Source organism: Branchiostoma lanceolatum, chromosome 5 (assembly GCF_035083965.1).
Source record: "Branchiostoma lanceolatum isolate klBraLanc5 chromosome 5, klBraLanc5.hap2, whole genome shotgun sequence".
In the NCBI taxonomy this organism is placed as follows: domain Eukaryota; kingdom Metazoa; phylum Chordata; class Leptocardii; order Amphioxiformes; family Branchiostomatidae; genus Branchiostoma; species Branchiostoma lanceolatum.
This window is the reverse complement of record NC_089726.1, coordinates 22562955-22584493: the sequence shown is the minus strand read 5'-3', so window position 1 is coordinate 22584493 and position 21539 is coordinate 22562955. Positions and strand designations below refer to the sequence as shown.

The window sequence follows — 21539 nt, the reverse complement described above, 5'->3', positions numbered from 1 at the left end:
TAAATTCTGTCCCATCGAATCCGTCCATCTCAAATTCTGCAAACAGTCCGTAAATGTTCCCAGATCAGCCAGTAACCTTGGGTCAAGAGCGGAGTTAGAGAGGTACCCAATTCAAGTTGAGGTATCCCTTAACGCCATCAAACATTTCCTCAGAATGCGCCAGAACGTGCCAGCTGACAGTCTACAAGCGGACGCTCTTTCATGTCAATTTCTGCTAGATTCTAATGGTAAAAGATGCTGGGCGTCCGGTGTTCGTAAGATACTAGAAGGGTGTGGTTTTGCCTTCGTTTGGAGCCCCCAGGTATCCCTGGGAACAAACATGACTCCTATCGTCAATTCCTTTAGCCAACGTTTGAAAGATATTTACACCCAAACATTCTCATCCGAAATTCACAATGATGATAGAGAGAAATCTTATAGCAACAAATTACGAACTTACCGACTGTTTAAGTCCCTGTATAAGGAAGAAGAGTATTTATCTATAAGCAACATACAGCATAGAGTAGCTGTCACTAAATTCAGGATTAGTTGTCACAAATTACATATTGAAACAGGAAGGCACAACCACACGCTTCTAGAACATAGAATTTGCCAATATTGTGAGTTAAATCAAATAGAAGATGAGCGGCACTTCATTTTAGATTGTAAACTTTACGATATAGAAAGAAATGTTCTTTTCAAATGTATTAATGAGAAATTCCCATACTTTGAATATTTAAACGCAACGGATAAATTCATATTTTTGTTGCGTCTAGATAACCCTTGTATAAGAAACATGATCTGTTCATACATCTACACATGTACAAAGAAGCGAGAAGAAGTTGACTTTACTAGATTAGCTTAGCTTATCCCTTTCTTCTACCATGTATGTTTACACAATGTACTGTACATATTTCACTATATATGTCACTTAGATGTTAGTTAGGTTTGTGTTAAACGACCTGTATCTAGCCCCTCGGGGCACGAACATACAATAAAGGTCTTCAATCATCATCATCAAATAACATAGAAATTTTCACAAAATATTCACACTTCGGATGCTATTGAACATCAAACTATCAAAACTTCATACCCTCAGCTTTTAATTCTTCCCACCAGGTAATTACATTAATCAGTGACTTGCCCAGTCATGACGTCACAAGTTACATGGCAGCCGATTTGGAACTTTGCACTGCGGCTCGGAAAGAACATTATTTTTACAAGCAAATAGAATAGATACTGTTGTGTCCTTTAATTAAATGTTATCACCATAATTAAGCACTGTTAGTTCATCAAATAATGTTTTTCGCAAGCCATGGTGTACGGTTCCGAACCAGCTGCCTTGTTCATTGTGACGTCACAATTGGACATTAGTCACTGCTTTATTCAATGTAATCACATGGTGAGAAGATCTGATAAGAATAAAGAGCTGGATCCATGGAAGTATGGTTTCTGATTGTTCAACGTTAAGTAACATCAGAAGGGTGTGTATTTGTTTTAAATGTTTATATTCCTTGAATGATGCTACTCCTATTTCAGATAATAAGAAAATGTTGTATTTTGGTGTCTTATGCCTTTTAAGGGCTTGATAAGAAACGATGTAGGCTTGATCCTCCAGTGACATAAGTTATCTTGGCGAGAAGGTTATATTTTACCGGGCGTGTTTCTGTGTGTCTTTTAGTGAACACAATAAGTCGAGAATGCCTGGATGGGTTGTCTTCATATTTGGTGTGTCCGTAAGTATGTGCAAAACCTCAAGATGATTAGATTTCAGGTGAACCACTTTGCATAATTAACGAGAAAAGTTTTAAAATCTGTTAACTGGTGGTAACAAGAGTGGTTTAAAAAACAAACATAGGCGACGTGAGGATTAGTAGGAAAGGAATGATTGAGCCTAATTATTACCTTTATCAACAAATATTTTCAGTAGCGTTGTACTGTATGTATAGTCAAACTTGCCCAAGGCGACGACCGGGGGACCGAGCAAAAAGGGTTGCGATGGACAGGTGGATGCCATGAAGAGGATTCCACTCACAACATGTTTCCAAGTTGAGGTGTTCATATACAGTATGTAGATGGATGGAAAATTATGTGATTTTAGACAGCATGACCCCCACCAGGTTCAATTCTCATTGACAGAAATATCCTACAAAAATCACATTTTCCGTTATCCTTGTAATATTTGTATACCGTTACATTGTGTATCTTGCAGATGAACCGAACAGAGCTTGCATGCAGTAAACTATAAGATTACGATGGGCACAACAACATTGATATTAAAGTATTCACAAACATTTGTAATTACAATGTTTATAGTGGGAATGTTTTATTAAAATACCTCATGGAGGAATCGATGCTATTCCATATATTTTTGTCCGTCAAGGTCTTAAAAACATTTCCGCGAAATCCGACAGCAAAATCAGATGTCACCACACGCCTGAAAAATTATTTAGGCGGTAGCCATGGGCAGGGATAAGGCTCTGTATGGCCCCAATTTGTGCCGGTCGCGTTGGACAGGTGGTCGTCTTGAGCAGGCAGCTTAATGCTTGTGCTTATGGGGAAAATTTTAGGACTGAGAAAAAGCGGTCGCCATGGCCAGGTGGTCTCGTTGAAGAGGTGGTTGCCTAGGCAGGTTTGACTGTGTGTGTGTAGATATTCAGCAGCATAACTTGAGAAGGCTTGGATGGATTGTATTGATGTTTGTCATGCGGGTAGGATGGCAATAGCTTTTGCTAGGTAAATAGCTTAAATGACGATTTACATAATATGATACTAATTATGCAAATCAGAATGTAATTTTTATGATTAATGAGGAAGGTTTGTACGTCCACTGTATTTCATCATAGACTCTCAAACATGTGACATGTGCCTGAGAAATACATTGTATTGATAGATACTAATCAATCACACCTCATTTGCATTCTTAATGAGAAAAAATTATAACTCAAGAAGGGACTTACGACTCATCATGATTGTTTTTATATGGATAGCTTAGGTGATGCTTGGTATAATCAAATGGTAATTATGAAAAGCCGAATCTTGATTGCATGAGTAATCAGGACTTTTGTAAACCCACTACGTTCCATGATAGGAGTATTCAACTATTTACTTAGCCTCGTAACGTTTGTAACTGAGGAAGAGAGGAATGTTGATACATAGAAAATATGCAAATGAAGACCTTATTGGCATAATTAATGAGAAATTACTATAATCCCATTCTGGTAAATCATCGGCGGATCCAGGATTTTTGGAACGGGAGGCGCAACCTCAGTCCTGGCCGAAGGCCACGAATGCGCAGTGTAAGCTGTGCGGGCGGAGAGCACGAGAGGGGGTGGAACCCCCTCTGGTTGGGGGGATCTGGGGGGGGCCTCCCCCTGAAACTTTTTAAAATCTAGATGCTCTTTGGTGCATTTTAGAGCCATTTCTGAGCAAAATAAACCTCGGCGGGATAGCGATTTTTTTTACGTGAAGTCCGGCAGAAGGACGTCCGTCCGTCAAATGATACCAAATCTCACCTGGCCGTCCATTTTTAACATTTCGACACACATTTTGCTGCGAAGAATGACAAATGCGCATGGTCATTTAGTGTTGTCCACCGAAGCTTCGGGCTTGGTGGGAAAGATCCAACCCCGGCACTTCGTGGACGCATTATTCCTCAACCATGATTTGTTTCAAAATGCGACTGCGTCTCCAAAAAATTAAAAAAAGGAGGCTAATTACCGTCAACAGTGGGACGGGAATCATAGACCAACAGCCTTGTTTCGATAAGAAGGAAACCTACGGTGTACTTCCAAAGTTTTTGGTTACGCATTGTTAGCAGTCCGTGATCGGGGGCGGGGCGCGGCACGCCTCAAAAACATCAAACTCACGCTGGGCCACTGACACACTGCGGCACGCCCCGCCATAATCTCAAAGAAGATTTTCGGTGGCAAGAAAAGTGCCGACGGTCCTACGGCCTCGGGGAAGATTCACAACAAGGAACCATACTGCTGTTGTTGTTCCCCATTGTAACATTTTTAATAACAGCAATACGGATATTCGCTGTGCTAAAGATTCTACAAGCGGATATGTCTTGAACTGGGACGAACTCAGCGTAAGGTTCGCGCCAAACATGAAACGCCTGAATGTTGACAGCATCACAACGCAACAAAGTACAAAACCAAACACATGGATACATGAATTTTGATATCTTTTCTAGAAATCAATACAAATCACTGAAATCACACCCAAACTTCTTTTAATCCTTCAATTTTATGCAGACAAGTATTACAATGTTTATCAACATGCAATGTGATTGCGATCTCCCTCTTTTATTATGCTTGGATGCTGTGTGCACAGCGATTACAGCCATCTTGTCAAATTTGTGTTGCGATTTTGGAAAATTGACGCAAAGGCCTCATCATTGGCTAGTAGCACGACTGCATGATGCATACGTAGGAAACGGGAATAGTACGTACACGGTGTGAAAGCAAACCTGGAGCTGATGCTCGCGGCATTTGGGCATTTCGATTCTGTAGAGACACAAATTTCTTAAGTTTCCATGGCAGTAGGACTGTCTAGGCTGGTGGACACGATTTTGTCACCAAAGGATTATAAATTTTCTAGCATCGACCCTACATTGAACCGGCCTTGATGTCATGTGGACTCTTTTGATGGTAATTTACCTGCCCTGCTTCTTTCACTCACAAATGCATCTATTCTATCGTCACTTACTTGTTTCATACCTGGTTACGCCAGCTGGTTGTCAGTGTAACTTTATGTTTGTAAATAAACTACAGTCTGGGAATTAAAAACTCTCCAGTTTAATTCCGGACTTCCAGTTTAATTCCGGACTGACCTCCCATCTCAGCAACCTTACATCTGCTTGGGCTAATATTGTAAACTATACGTAAAAATGATGTAAGAAATACGTAGTAGCCATCGATGACCCCCTGCGGATTAGCCCAAATCTGCAGAAATCTGCAGATTTCTGTGACCTTGAGCCAGAAATCTGCAGAAATCTGAGTCTTGAGCCAGAAATCTGAGACTTGAGCCAGATTTCTGGCTCAAGACCCAGATTTCTGCAGATTTCTGGCTCAAGGTCATAGAAATCTGCAGATTTCTGCAGATTTTTGCAGATTTGGGCTAATCTGCAGGGGGTCATGGATGGCTGCTACGTATTTCTAACTTACATCATTTTTACGTATAGTATACAATATTAGCCAAAGTAGATGTAAGGTTGCTGAGATATGAGAGGTCAGTCCGGAATTAAACTGAAAGTCCGGAATTAAACTGGAGGGTGTTTGAGTATTACTTGTCAGTTCATGTTTACTTAGCTTTCCGTGTTAAGTAAAGTTCACGGGGAACTCTCGGTGTTAGGGAGATAAAGCTCTTTGGTCGAGAACAAACGAATGAACAAGAAACTGAAAATCAATGGGAAGCACTGGCCAAAGCAAAGAAGACATATTACACAGACAGGGTCTCATCCCTAAAGGCAGCCAACCCAAGACAGTGGTATCAAGAAATCATGAATATGGCTAACGTGAGAACGTCTGACTGTGGAATCACACTCCCAGGGCTCGACTCTGAAGACAGCACCACCATTGCCAATGCCATAAATGCCAAATTTGCTGAAGTCTCCAAAGCTCTTCCTGCGCTGGATTTTACTCAACTGCCCGCCTTTCTCCCGGCACCACAACAGCTGCCCACCCTGCAAGTCTGGGACATTTACAAGCGCCTCCTAGCAGTGAAAACAAACAAGGCACCGGGACCGGATAACATACCACTGAAACTCTTGAAGGAATTCGCTTGTGAAATCAGCTCTCCATTCTGCCATGTTCTCAACGCCTCGTTCGCAAGCGGCATAGTGCCCTGTCAGTGGAAACAAGCAGTTGTGGTACCGGTACCAAAAACCAAACCAGCCAAGATCGATCAACTGAGACCCATCTCCCTGACTTCCCAGTTTTCAAAGATAGCGGAACATTTTGCCCTTTCTTGGATTTTGAAAGACATTACATTCGACAACCGACAATTTGGCAGCCTTAAAGGGCGGTCTACAGTGCATGCACTCGTCAGTCTGGTAGACAGCCTATTCAAGGGGACGGACAAACCATCTACAGTATGCACTCTCGTAGCTACAGACTTTTCCAAAGCTTTTGATAGAGTCCACCATCACACCGTCATTACCAAACTGTTAACCATGGGACTCCGACCTGAACTCATACCGTGGGTGGCCAGCTTCATATCAGACAGGAAACAGCGCGTGCGCTACCGTGGAGCTCTCTCAGAGTGGGAACACCTGACATGTGGAGTTGCGCAAGGAACTCTACTAGGCCCCATATTATTCCTGGTATTGATTGACGATGCTGCTTCTGATGCCTCTAGTCCGGTATGGAAATACGTGGATGATATGAACATGCTCCAATCAAGACTGCTTAAACAACCTTCAACCCTACAGTCTGATCTGGATCAGTTATGCCAATGGACTTTAAACAACCATATGCTACTAAACGACTCTAAATGCCTTGCTATGCACATCACATTCTGTTGGAACTATCCCCCTCTGCCACCACTGCGAGTCAACAATGCACCGCTAGCTGTCGCGCCCAGCCTTAAGATCCTTGGACTCCACATCCAGAACAACCTTCATTGGGACGTCCAAGTCAAGCAGATGGTGGGAAATGCCGCAAAGAAACTCTACCTCCTCAAAAGACTCAAAAGGTTCATGTTATCGCGTAATGACCTGATCACGATCTACACATGCTATATCAGACCGATCCTAGAATACGCTGCACCTGCCTGGACATCTGGCCTCACCAAACTGCAAACTGAGAAACTCGAACAGATCCAAAAACGTGCCTGCCGGATTATACTGGGCAACGACTACACTGGCTACTCCCACGCCCTGCAACAGCTAGGACTGAAAACACTGGCACAAAGAAGAGAGGACTTGTGTCTCAACTTTGCAAGATCTCTGATGGAGTCCAACTTCAGGGACTGGCTTCCGAGCACAAGAAGGGACATATCCGGCCGGAACTCCAGAAACAAACAGAAACTTAACACACCACTCTGCCGCACCAACAGACTCAAAAACTCTCCGATTCCGTACCTTGTATCCCTGCTGAACAAGTGACTGATCTCCTTAACAATTCCATGTTTTCCCTACTCCATTGTACCAAACAATACAATCCTGTCACGTTTCGAATGTTTCAATGTTTACAACGTCAACTGTCCTCACGTCGTGTTCTGTGTTGTAAATGAAAAGTCTTTTTGAATAGCACCATTGGTAAACTTTGTATATTTATATATAATCACATAATTTTTATGCGAGCAAATGTGAAAATACTCGCCAATTCAGACTTTCCAGTCTGCGATGTGGTATTTGTCAATAAAGTTTCAAAGTTTCAAAGTTTCAAAGCTAGATAACTGATATGGTAGCCGGTTTCATCAAAGGTTTTTCGGTAATAGTATTTTCCATGTCCAATCTGAAACTTGGTCGGTACTCACGTTACGTACCTGAAAACACAGCGTGTGATAGATAAGCAGCAACGTGTGTGACAGCATAGTCTACCAATTTCCAGCGTTTTTAAAGGCAACTTTTGTGGGAGTCCTTCCCATTTAAGTACTGCCATCATAACGTCAATGGCGGCAGTAAAAATTTGCCTCTCAAAATGCGAGAAATTGTGTTCATGAATGACTGAAATTAATTGCTCGAGTTGTTCAGCTCTATGGAAAATGACAAATCAATCTAATAAAACTAGTCTATTCTAAAAACTATGACAACCAGAATATATTTTTGGAGGCTTGAAAATCCTAAAGGGAGGGGGGGGGCGCCAGGTGCCCCTCTGGATCTGCGCATGTAAATGACAGCAATTGTGGCATCTGGAAGTTATGTGAATATGAACATCATTCAATATAAATTATGGGGAAAAATGCTACAATAGCCTTCTTTGCTAAGATAGCACTGTTATACTTTGGACAACCTCTGTTATTTGGGTGGAGAAGATGATCAATTGATGTAGTTAATAAAAATGAGGACCTTTTTTGTAAAATCAATGATACATTATGTAAATACCCTAAATACACCAGCCATTAAAGGGGCATATTGTAGAATCTGGTGGGCAAAAACTACAAATAGTAAGAATTTGAAAGATCTACACTAAGATTCACATTTGTAACTTATTTGTTACTTATTTCCAACATATTCCCGTCATTTTGTCACATTTCCAGCATGAATCAACGACGAAAAACGCAAAACGTGTAAAATCTGGTCCATTTACATATTAACTTGCGTCCCGCAAGTTAATATGCAAATAAGCCAGCGTAGAACGCTACGAAAAATCCGAATCGACCGTTATGGTCGGAGTTCGAGCGTCACAGGAAAATCACCACAAGTAAACAAACTTCAGAACGTCGGGCGTTCGATCGCGTGTTCGGTGGTTTGTCGGAATGTTGGATAAGATGGCGGCCAAAAATAATAAGAATTTCAAGCGGCGGCGGGGATGGCGTATATAATTTTTTCAAGACGTTCGCACGACACTACAAAGTCGCATCCTTACATGATGAATATTGCTGTGCAGTGTAATAAGGTAGATTCAACTAATGATGTAGAAAAATAATCAAAAACAAAGAATTTTGTTTTATGTTCATGTCACAATATGCCCCTTTAAGACTAAAAGTATTGGCGATGGTATGAGGCTGTGAAACTCTAGTTTGAACTGCAGGAATGAATAGATTTCATTGTATTGTGTGATATTATACTTCTGCTCATTCTTCCCAGGATGTTGTGACACGACTTGGCCGCTGGATTGACTTTGACCGCGACTACAAGACACTTTACCCATGGTTCATGGAGTCCATCTGGTGGGTGTTCCGTCAGTTGTATGACAAAGGCCTGGTGTACCAAGGGTTCAAGGTCATGCCATACTCCACAGCCTGCAGTACTCCACTGTCCAACTTTGAGTCCAACCAGAACTACAAGGATGTGCAGGACCCAGCTGGTAAGGGAATCGAAGCCACACTTGGGCTATTTCTGACTTTTTACTCTGACTCTAGACATGCGACCATCAAGATTTTTGAGTGCTACATAGCTCTTGGGAGGGAGAGTAAGTTGTGTAGATTTGGGGCCCCTAGCGGCTTTTTTGGAACTGCAGAAGCTGATCGTGTTTCAAACTTTGAAAGAGAATAACTCTTGTCATGACATTTGATATGTAGATAACTTATTTGTCATTGGTTTTTGTGATGATTTACATAAGGCCACAGCAAGTAAATTTTATGGATGACATTGACATCCCAGGGGTGTCCTCACCATAGCTGGCCAGGGCTTCAGCAGTAGGTGGCCATGTAGAAGGATCAAAGGCAAGTGCTGCGTTGATAACATCATTGTTGAGGAAGGTATCCTTAAACCGGCCATCAAGGTGGTAGTCAATGGTAGACAGAACTTGCACTGCCTCCTCCACCACTCCATCTTCCCTTGCTTGTCCCCTTGTCAGGCGCAGTGTTTTGTACTTTACTCCTTCATCATCTTCCTCGATGCCATGCTTCATTTTCTTCTTCATTTTTGATCTGTCTCTGCTCAGCTCTTACAGCTTTAACTTGACCGTTGACACTTTGGTCTTCACCATTTCTAGTGTCACATCTCTCTGCTGGAAACATGCACTAAGGGGCGCCAGGAACTTGAAAACATACAGGACGAATTGCATGAACATAACAAACTTTAACGACTTCAAAATCTGTAGCAGGCCTTTGGCTAAGTGCTATCACCTGTACCAGTCTCTACCACCTGTTCCAAGTGTGTGATGAGTGCAGCATAGCTCCTTTCTACCACACTAAGTGCACGCTCTGTGTGGCCAAGCCACCTACATGTAGTGCCAATTGTACTTAAAGGCTTCAGAGCTGTGAGGTTCAATGTTTTCCCAGTTATTCTCAGATCAGAGAGGTTTAGCGGAGAGTTCTTATAGAATTTGTATAATGTCTGGAGTGTGTCAACTACACGTTTGAAGTACTGAACCTCGTTGAGAGTGTATTTGAATACCATCTCTAGCTTGTGCCCTGAGCAATGAAGGCCCAGAACATGATTCCCGGGAGACATATTGCTCAGTCGGGTGACAACTCCTGATATATCAATCATTACATTCGCTCCGTCAACACCTTCAGCGACTAACTTATCCTGCACCTAGATCCCTTTCTATTGCTTCAACAACAACACGTGTGATAGACTCAGCATCTGCCTTTTCAACCGGTTTTAATGCAACTAGTTTTGTAGTTGGTCTTTCATCATGTAGAAGGTACTGAATGTACACAATTTCCCCCTGGACATTTGATGAATCCGTAGAACTGTCACATAGGATGGAAAAGAACTTGGAAGAAGCCACTGCAACCTTAAGATTACCGTAAAATTCCTATTTACGTACGCACCCCTCCTAACGTACGCAGCCCCGATTTGGGGACGATTGCAGGCCTGACTCAGTGAGTTGAAACGTTCAGGGGAAAAACCCTCCTAACGTACGCACCCCTTCTCCAGCATGTCGGTGGATAGTTAAAGAGGTTGACATGAATGATCATCCTTCCAATGATGTTTACCAACTTAAAGGGTTACCAGTGTTAACGTTCTCGCCAGGTTTTTTCACAGCATCGGGGCAGGGGTTCGGGGGCTGCCGGAAGCTCTTGCATTTTAGGCTATTGAGAAGGCTTTTTTTTTCAGTTTTGAGGGTCATATTAAGGTTTGCAGGGCGGCTAATCTAGTGAAATTGACTTTGTACTATTTTACCAGTAAAGAAGTGAGAGAAAAATGGCCTTGTACTGAATATTGGTAGAAAAGAACATAAGGACTCCAAAAATAGTTTTTGGAACCATATGGATGACGTCATCATGTTTTATTGCCCTTGTCATAAATATTTTCGAAGAAAAAATACAGAACTTTGGAAATTCCCAACAACACAAAACTTCATTTTTTTGATGGATAATGATAAAAGCTACAAACTGGCGCTGGCGCCAACGAAAATATTGTAATGAACTATATTTATAGCGAAATTATTGATTTTTAATTAGGTTTTAATTAAGTCTCCGTATCTGCCGAACCGCATACATCACCCCTTGGCGCGAACGCGAGTGTGAAGATTGAAAGGTTCTGTAAACGAATCCGGCAATAAAAGCGATAATTTACCTTCACTTCTTCTTAATTATAGAAAATAAAAATGTGTTATGGCCATTAAATGTGCTAATCGGCCGCAAAATCGACGTTTTCGCCGCAAAATGCAACGAAACAGCACCAAAATCGGCAGCGTGGACCCTCCATACTAGATTGACCTGTTGTGACCCCAAAACAGCTGCTGAACTCTCGCGAAGTCCCGCAAAAGGCGAGAAACTGACGAGATTGTGAGTGTTTGCTGCCGTTCCCGCACTGTACTCCCTCCCCCAAGTTGTTTACGTGCCACGCCGCCTGTCAGCGGGCGGGCGGAAACATTTAAACATGGCGGCCTCTTCGTCAACTACGGACGCGCGTAGGCCGCCCCAAAACTTGCCCAGCCATGTACAAACCGTATCAAAAAAAGAGAAAATGGATATTGTGAAAGAATGGGGCATAGTTTGTATCTAAACTGTAAAAAAAAAAGCTGGGTGGGCGGTTAGACCGTCCGCGGCTGAGGTAAAGTAGGTCACCTTCTATACCTTGCCCGTCATTTACACGCACACCCTTCACATTCAATATTTGTTTCATCCGTTCTTTTTGCTTAGAATACCGATAGCTGCACGTATGGTATTGTATACATATTGTACCTAAGCTACTTTTGCCCCCTTTATGTTTATGAATTCGTATTAAAACTGTGGGAGGTATTACTAAGATTATATGCCTCAAGAATAGGACTGAAATGTCTTTTTGTTTTCTCTGTTGTATGTAGGGACTAAGGAAGTGGAGGTGGTTTGCCAAGTGCGATCATGTGGTGGAATGGAAGAGAATGTTCAACCACATATATATATAATTTAAGTCATTCAAAATAAGCAATACATACATGGGTGTCATCCTTTTTTGTTTCGAGTATCAAGTCTCTTTTGCACTGTACACCTATCAAATGTAGAACAGAATTACTACATATTTTTGTGTCTTATCAGCTGTAGGTTCTCCATATCAGTTGTTATCTTTTCACTTTTTCAAGAAAGCTCTAGAAGTTGAACATGCATATTAAAGGATGTTAACCAGAAAAAAAATCAGTGACAGTACGTACCAATACGTACCAATGCTATAAAATCAGTTTTTCCGGTCAAAATCGCGTCGAGTCGGGCCGTAACTTGTGTACAGCATGAGAAAACATGGCCGCCATTCTCTCTCCACGGCGCGAGTGCCCATGCGCACAACGCTTCCAGCAAAGCGGCTGCGCCCCTGTGGGAGCGCCTGGGACAAACATTTTCGCGTATTTCTGAATAATTAATAGGAAGATTTATGGACCTTTAATGGTCAGAAATATGTACTAGAAGTATAAGCGCCACGATATATATTACTTTTTTAGCACTAAGAGAAAAAATCAGCCGCCTTGCAATCCTTAATGATAATCGTGGCAGTCAATCAACTTCTCCACATGACCTTGACATACAATATTTCTGGTGAAAGACAACTTGAAACTCAGAAACAACAATATCAATAGTTTATTTAGCTACTCAACAATATCAATAGTCGATACCAGTTTTCCTTTTTTTGGCTGTGTCCGGCTGTCCTAAGTCGAAGCGCAACAATCGTCACTGTCAGAAGTTCTCTTCAGTGCGAAATAGGAAGCGATATTCCTGGTATACTACGCTTCAACGCAGGCATGTTTCCAGAAAAATCGCCGCCGAGGCGATCTTCCCTCGGCGGTCGGCGGCGAAAGTCCTAATACAAAAGTCCCTTGCCGCGGCATTTAAAGAACCTTGGCCCGTCTAAGAAATCGCGTCACCCCCTTCCCCAAAATATATACGCCGCCGGCCCGTTCCAGGAAGCCGAAACCGCTGTTCTGCGTCTTACAGATAACGTGGAACTTCCGTCTAATAAAAACTTTGTACAAGCATCGCTGTGGGAAAGTTCAGGGAACGTAACATCGCCATAGGTTCGCTGTTAACTAGCACACGGAGATCCAACTCGCGCGTTTTCCCACAAAGTTGCCGCTGATTGACAGTCGGCAGCCTTTGATGACAGTCGCGACCATGGCGACGTCGGAGGCAGAAAGTCTACTTAAAGGAAAGTCGGCGGTTTGTGGGCGTTGCCACAAATTTGCAGTAGCCGAATTGTCCAATCATGGCGAAGCTTATAAATAAGTTGAAACTTTATCTTCCTCTCTTTGTAAAAATGAATTTTCCGTGCATTAATTCCCTGTTATGGATGGGAAAATGACGTAACCTTGCTCTAGAAATTTGTCAGAAATACAGTTAAGAATCAATTCTATATTCCCGCGCTGACAGAGAAAGGAATATTTTACAAAGAACAGCTTCTGTGTTGGTCAACTGCGGACTGTTAACTTCCAAATAAGGAGATTTCCCGGGAATCTGATACATTTACGGCTGTTCTAATAGTCGGGAACCGCCCCGCAGATTGTGCACATGGAGACCTACTCAGCTATTGTTTACGTTTTCGCGCGATGCTGCCAGCGGCACACGAGCGGCAATGGGATTTTCCCGGGTGGGAGGGGCGGCGAGACAAGATCGGAGCGGTAGGGCGGGGTCCGGGTGCTAATTTAGTAATTGGCACCTCCCTTGGAGCTGATAGCTGGATGGCTTCCTGCGAAACAGCGGAGGCGCGTGCCTTTGCATTTTTACTACGGTATTTGTCTTTTTTCGCCGATACGCTGGGTGAAAAAACAGCATAGCAGGTGATTTACAGCGTCGGTTTGTAGGCAGACATCGTAGCGGCCCGCTATGTTCAACTTACTGAGAAAATGTTTCTGGGTAGAAAATATCAAACAATTTAGATATAATATATTATGTATTATTTATTCTTTATTACTGATTGATTGTGTGGTAGCATTCCACACTTCATTTTCATAAAGATGTACCATACTCTCATGCGGATGTGCGATTTTTCCGAGGAAGAACCCCTCCTAACGTACGCACCCCGACTTTAGCGTCAGCCTGGAGCACCTGCTTGCAACTTGAAAAGTTTAAAAAGTGCGTACGTAAATAGGAATTTTACGGTAGCAAACATTCGGCTATTCCAAGATCAGGGTGCGCCAATAGCATCTTTCATCTTTATCGTCTTCTTAGGTTGCTTTTATCACATCCTGTTGGTATTTTCTAATCTTATTATCCAAATACAATCATTTTCCAGACAATTCTGCAGTTTGTTGGTAAATAAATGTTCAAAACATTATGCTGTGACCAATTTAATGCCCAAAATTAGCCTAAAATATGCGTTATATCAGTGCACTTTAATAACGCAATTTTTAAAATCTGCATCTAACTATTTTGTGATGAAAAAAATTAATCAAGAACTGAGTTTTATGATAAGACTAGCCTAATCTGATGTATTGTGCAAAAAAATAGATGATAATTGGCCATTTTTTCTTTCCATGAGCACAATTTCAATAGTAACCTATACCCACTGCGCACTTCTTGGATCATCCATATGAGTTATGGGGTCCACGCCGAAGTCGCGCAACAGATCCTGACCAGTCACGTTACTTTAACATGTTATCATAGAGGGTGGGTGGGTGGGGAAAACAGTTCGCGCCGTCTCCCAAATTACGTCTTCATTTTTCCTCCCCCTCCCATTCCCCTATCCTTTGGATCAGTCTCCGTCACGCTCCCTCGGTAAGTGTTGGATGGATCCGCTGAAGTGACAGTGGGTAGTCTGTCTCTCCTGTACTTATAAGGTATGCTCAGGTGAACTCATTAGTCTGATCCAATCAGTTTGCAGTGGGAATAGTAACCTATACCCACTGCGCACTTCTTGGATCATCCATATGAGTTATGGGGTCCACGCCTTCGTCGCGCCCCATGCTCCTCCCTTGTCCCTATATTATATCAACATTATAGAATTAGAATGAAACCTTTATTGTGCATTCATGCCCCGCGGGGCTAGGTACAGGTCGTCTAACATGGAACATACAAGGACATAATACAACAATACAAGCTGTAAACATATAGTGTAGACAAAAGGTGTTATTAAACTAAGCTAGTCCAGTAGAGTCGACTTCTTCTCGCTTCTTTGTACATGTGTAAATATATGAGCAGACAATATTTCTAATACAAGGATTATCCAGGCGTAATAAATATATGAATTTGTCTGTTGCATTAAGATATTCGAAATATGGGAATTTTTCTTTAATAAGGTTAAAAAATACACTTCTTTCGCTATCTTATAATTTACAGTCTAGGACGAAGTGTTGCTCATCTTCTACTCGATTTAAATTACAATGTTGACAAAGTCTATGTTGTAGAGGCGTGCGGTTGTGCCTTCCTGTTTCGACATGTAATCTGTGACAGCTAACCCGGAGTTTAGTAGTAGCCACTCTGTGTTTGATGTTGCTAATGGATAAATACTCTTCTTCTTTATACAATGACTTAAACAGACGGTAAGTTCGGAGTTTGTTGCTGTAAGATTTATCCCTGTTATCGTTGTGAATTTCGGCTGAGAATGTTTGAATATAGATGTCTTTTAATCGTTGACTAATGGAGTTAATGATATGTGAGAAATTCGTTCCTAAGGATACTTGTGGGCTCCAAACAAAGGCATAACCGCATTCCTCTAGCATGTTACGGACACCGGACGCCCTGCATTTTTTGCCATTGGCTTCTAATTGAAGTTGGCATAACAGGGCGTCGGCTTGTAAACTGTCAGCTGGTACGTTGTGGCGCATCCTAAGAAAGCATTTAATGGCGTTTAGGGAGGCCTCTAGGTGAAGGGGGTACCTCCCTAGTTCTGCCCGTACTGCAAGGTTGCAAGCTGTTCTTGGAAGATTAAGTGCGTATTTGCAAAATTTTAAGTGTACGGATTCAATAGGACAAAACTTTGGGGTTTTGAAGGACCCCCATATCTCAGACCCATATAGTAGAACGGGTTTAACACATGTGTCGAAAAGTTTGTTTTTGACTGTTAGTGAGGCATCAGCGTTATCTAGTGATTGTCTGATACTGAACAAAGATTTTAGTCCTTTGCTGGATAATTGTTTGTTATTGGCCTTGAACGTACCAGCCGCGCTTACAACTATACCTAAGTAACAGTAAGACAATACAATTTCTATGACATTATCATTGAACATAAAGATACAATTTTTTGGTAATCGACCTCCTTTAGTGAAGACTATTACTTTGGTCTTTTTTAAATTCACCTTCAAATTCCAGTATAAACAATATTTTTCTAATCTAACCAGACACGATTGCAAGCCTTGTTGGGACTCGGAAAATAATACTAAATCATCCGCGTACAGAAGACATGGAACTTTCATATTGTGAAGTACAGGAGAATTACAACAAGCATGATCAAATTCATTTGTTATGTCGCTGATAAATAAATTAAACAAGGTTGGAGACAGATTACAGCCTTGACGAACCCCGCATTTAGTTAAAAACGTGTCAGTGAGACCGCGATCGGTTTTAATGCAATTTGTGGTTTTTGAATACATGTTTTTTATGGTCGTTAAGAACTTTCCTCCTATACCAAGGTTGTTTAGTTTGAACAGTAGACCAGCTCGCCAAACGGAGTCGAAAGCTTTGCTGAAATCTACAAAGCATGCATAAATTCGAGCATTTTTACTGAGGTATTTGCTGACTAAAGTGGTCAAAACAAATAAATTATCAGATGTCCTATATTTCTTTCTAAAACCGGCCTGTTGAGGTTTGAAAAGGCTGTTCTGTTCCGCATAATTCACAAGACGGTTGTTCAAAATAGAGGTGAATAATTTCCCCAAACAACTAATAATTATAGAAATTCCCCGGTAATTGTCAGGGAGTGATGTGTCGCCAGATTTATGTATGGGAAAGATATGACTGAGAGACCATTCGTCGGGGAAGTAACCGTTTTGTAAGCATGAGTTGAATAAGTGGAGTAATGGTTTCTGTAGGACTGGTTTACCGCATTTTAACATTTCGTTTGTTATCATGTCGCTGCTACTGGATTTGTTATTTTTTAGGTTTGAAATGGCTGTGTTTAGTTCCTCAGCTGTTATCGGAGAGTCTAGTGTCGAGTTTTCTGCAGGTGTAAGGGGGGATGTGGGGTGTGATTGGACGTGTGGAAGTACAGTTTCAGAATCGTTAATAGCATCAGTTGATGATTTGTCTACTGTACTAAAATGTCGCAACCATTCCTCATTTGATATTTGACAACTATGTTCCGATTTGTCAGGTTTAAGCTTCTTAACTAATTTCCAAAAGGCACTGGGGTCTTTTTCCCTGAGAGAAGAAAGTTTGTCCATGATATGTTGATGGAATTCCCTCTTTTTCTTTTTTAAAAGTTTTCTGTACTCTTTATATCTGACATCCTTCATGGATCACCATGTACATTTATCAAGTACGTCCTCTATCAAGATGCCATTCTCCACTATTTGCCAGCACAATAATTTGGGGATTCATTATGACACAACCTTTCCTTTTACTTATCCTGTACTGGTTTTGCTAGGAACATTATCAAACCATGCAGAATGACTTAGATCTCCATCAAAAAGTCACATAATCCAAGGAAGTTTCAATCAGATAAGATCCCTTGGATAATCAAGACAATACTATCTACAACTTTCAGTTTTGGGGAAGTCAACCTTGTTCAAATTTTCAAACTTTTAAATCAACCCTGTCAACGTTGTGTTAGGCTCTCTTTACATTATACTTTTGCCGTCAGCGCCACTGGCGTCAGCGCCACTGGCGACAGCGGGAACCCCGTGTAAAGACAATTCCCGTCGACGTAGTCCCGCTGTCAACAAATTTTCTCCCGTCAGCTTCGAAGCCGTCGCCCGTCAGCACAGCGGGAGTCCCCGTCAACTTCAAACTCCGTCTAAAGAGAATACGTCGGGCTCGCGTCAGCGGCAGTCAGGGTTTCGGCGATTGGCATAAAGCACGCGTTGATTAGCATACTGTAAGTCTACTTGGACCCCGGTATATATATAGAGAGAGAGATTCGCGGGATCCGCGGCGACTTTTGTGCCGTGCATTCATTTCCCCGCGGATATATTTATCGTACTTGTGCCCCCCTCCCCACATTTACGAGTGATGAGCATGGAATATCTACACATAAACAAGGCTTTGCATTGTAGTTTAATACGGGCGGGGAGACGCCGTCTACCGTTGTACAATCATACAATTTTGTTTCTTGCTTTTGTTATGCTTACGCCCGATACTTTCTACAAGATGGCGAAATGCAAGCACCGCAGGTGTCTGTCAGATTTCCGGGCGGTGTGTCTAGAGACGTCGCGACAGCGGCCTCCCGACAGCGGGAAATTTGGACTCATGCGACACATATACCACAGCCAACCGATGGATGTCAGCGGTCCTCGTCACAAGTGACGAACGAACCACCAGGTTTATCAAGATCGGTTTCTGAATCCGGGGAAAAAACGTCACCTGTCACCGACTGAACTGAACACAACGACGTGCTCCTGAATGGAAGACAACCAGATGTTGCTGATGTGTTTTAGCAGGAGCATACCCACATCTGTCACTGTTCCCGGGCCATCAGCAATGGCGCGCGGCACTGGCAGTGAGTTGCGACAAATATGTGTCTCCAGGGTGATGACGCCATTGCATTTCTGCAACTGCACAAAGCCTTTAAAGTCTCGGAAGGGCCTTCTGTTCTTTGCCGAGTAGAACGCTGTGCGGAATAACACTTCCATTTGCGAAACGTCCTGTCGTTCCACTCGTTGTATAGCTAGTGGTAAGGGCCTTTCCTACAGTTTGTAACAGAAAATTTAGTGTCTAGTAAATACGCTAATTTTACAGTTGTACATCATATAATACTGTGCAAAATGTAAAAAAAATATGACTGGTTTATTCAATGAATTCTCTTCACAGCCCCAAAGGGCTGAATTGCGAAATTCAGTACACAATTTCAGTACATACATAATAAAATACAACAAATCATCAATACATTAAAATCATCATTATATAAAATTTCCATTAATACACTTTGTTGTTCAAGAGTTTGGCAATGTATAGCAGGGGACTGTTGGCATACCGCTTGGTACGTGCTGGTATGAGGTCAAGTTTACATTTCTGTCTTGTTGCCCTCTTTGTCACTTCGCCCCTTCGGTTTGGCAACCAGTGATGGTAAAGGTTTGAGTTGGACAGTTTCATTCCAAACTCCAGGCACAGGTCTTCTCTTCTGTCGTAGAGGCTCTGTAATTTGAGAGCTTTACAGGCCTGGTTGTACGAGAAGTTGTGTCCCATAATGATCTTCGTTACCCGTCGCTGAATCCTCTCTATCTTCTTGTGTTGTGCGTTTGTAAGGCCGGGGTGCCAGAGTGGAGCAGCGTATTCGAGCACGGGACGGATGAAACATGTGTATACAGTCACCAGGTCTTCCAAAGGTAGGTTGAATTGTTGTAGTCGACAGAGGAGGTACAGTCTTTGGCTTCCTTTAGTCGTTATGTCCATGACGTGAGTTCCCCATCACAGGTCTGCTTGGAATGTCACTCCTAGGAACTTGGCAACGCTGACGACCTCCAGCTCGTGTCCGTGGATGATGAGGGGGGTTGGCGGTGGGGGCGTCCGGCAGAAGCAGATATGAATGGCCTTGCATTTGCCAGGGTTCAGTTTCATGCTGTTGTTGTCTGACCAGGAAAGTTCGTTGAGGTCGTTCTGAAGCTGGGATGGTTGGGAGAGAAGTCTTGATTCAATCAAGTTCAGGTCGTCGACGAAGGCCCAGGTGGGAGACTGAATAATTCTGTCAGTTGAGCTGTTTGTGCACTGAGGCGCACACACAAAAAAGACTGCCTCTCATCGAACCGTTTTTATTCAGTCCCTCTGATATCAAAATAAACAAAACCCACATGCGATCATAGGGTGGGGATTACCAGCGATCGTTAACATGCTAATACAGTAAACACAAAAGCAGTCTCGACCACGTGGGCTCAGAGTCAGAGTGACATACAAGTATGACGTGCGGGATTTAAAATCCGTCTATTGTTTCATGTTGAATGTACAACTTATGTCTAAACCATCAAAACAAAGATACGCACGGATATGATATGATTTATTCCAAACCTTATTCGGGATCAATCAGCTCGAATACGATTTACAATAAATTTTGACAGGAAAGAAATGGAATTTGTTATGAACCTGACGCGGCAGTTCTGACATAACTTTCCTTTTCTCAGCCTCTTTGTGTGCGTCCAAATTTTCATGTGTGGTAACACTGCTAATCTTCATCGTGGTGCAGCCAGTAATGAACGTGCTCTTGTTCCCGGCTTTCCCAAACTGGATGCATGTATCGCACACCATTTTTTCTGAGTCGCTAGCTTTCATGTGGCGGAGCCACGGCTTCTTTTTCCTCCAACGATATGTATATACGTTTTCGCTTGGTACTGGGCAGCTCCGCCGACGACATGTCTTCCTCGTTCACGTCTGATTCTGCGAGTGAATCCGCATGTGACTCCACGTCTGACTCGGCATCTTCCCCTTGTCCCTCAGTAGCAGTTTCAGCGTCGTTTTCTGCACTGGTCAAGGCCTTCGTGAAGCAGTTCAGAAGTGTATTTGGTCCGGACTTCGCCATGTTTACCAAGGAGATGCTCACAAGAACTTTCAGCAAACTCGATAACAAGGCTTGTGACATAAATTTTCGTTAAATTTTCGTTAAATGTATAAAACCAATCACTGACATATCTGCCTTTTCGGGAAACATCGCGGTTTCCCGGGCTATACATAAAGTTCCGCGCTTCTCAGTGATTGACAGACTAGATAATTAGATATACAGTATGTCCACCTACAGATACATGTAGGCTCCGCCTTCTTGGCGCCACTCCTTGTAGTGGTTGGTGGACAGTTAATTGGGTGTGCTGCGTCTAGTACAGGCGCAACATCAAAGGGCTGCCAATGTGGGAACGGCAGGCATCTACATAGCGGCACCACTTGTGGCAGATCGCGTTACATGCACTCTGTTCTTACATTTGCGGAATAAGATCCCGACTGACTGTTGCACGGCTAGCAGCTGCGAGAAAAGATTTTTTAGGTTGCGCACTGCGCTACCATAGCTTAGAAATTATTTGTAAAGCGGGTCAAGGAAAACTGCTCTGCATTCCTTGTTGAAGGCTATATCCATCGAGTAGAGTTGTTTGAGGATGGGGTGCACCTAATTGCAGCGAGAGCGTACTGTTTTCGGTCAATGCTGAAGCGGTAGGTGCCGCATAGTATTACCCTGGTGGTGGGCATCAGAAATCCCGGTTTTTGACAAGCAGCCAAAGCATGTGTAACACAGGGTACGTATATCTGTGACAGGGTTCCCACTGTTCTGGCTGCATGCACAAAAGCTGCATGATCTTCAGTAACTAAGAATTTAAATGCCCTTCTTTTACTTCCCTGTTCGCCGTTAAAATAATCACTATCACACACCAGTACGGAAGAGGTGAAACTAAACGCTACCGGACGTTGTAGTAGCTGCCAATGTGGTGCAAGCTCCCTCCCATTGAGTACCCGAGCTA

General features: G+C 42.6%; 2 protein-coding genes across 5 annotated transcripts in view; one reads left to right on the top strand and one right to left on the bottom strand.

The window, feature by feature from the left end:
• LOC136435739 (isoleucine--tRNA ligase, cytoplasmic-like) overlaps positions 1-21539 on the top strand; it is a 161076-nt gene that overhangs the window by 34047 nt on the left and 105490 nt on the right. For all 4 annotated transcript variants that reach the window (XM_066429429.1, XM_066429428.1, XM_066429427.1 and 1 more), the window contains exon 5: positions 8738-8957. In XM_066429429.1, the coding sequence (XP_066285526.1) occupies positions 8738-8957 (220 nt within the window). The remainder of the gene's footprint in view (positions 1-8737; positions 8958-21539) is intronic.
• On the bottom strand, positions 10101-19966 carry LOC136434426 (uncharacterized). Its single transcript, XM_066427216.1, has 3 exons — positions 18469-19966; positions 10556-10635; positions 10101-10330 (listed from the first exon to the last, which is right to left on the bottom strand). The coding sequence occupies exons 1-3, from the start codon at positions 18735-18737 to the stop codon at positions 10122-10124; spliced, it is 558 nt and encodes a 185-aa protein (XP_066283313.1). The 5' UTR covers positions 18738-19966; the 3' UTR covers positions 10101-10121.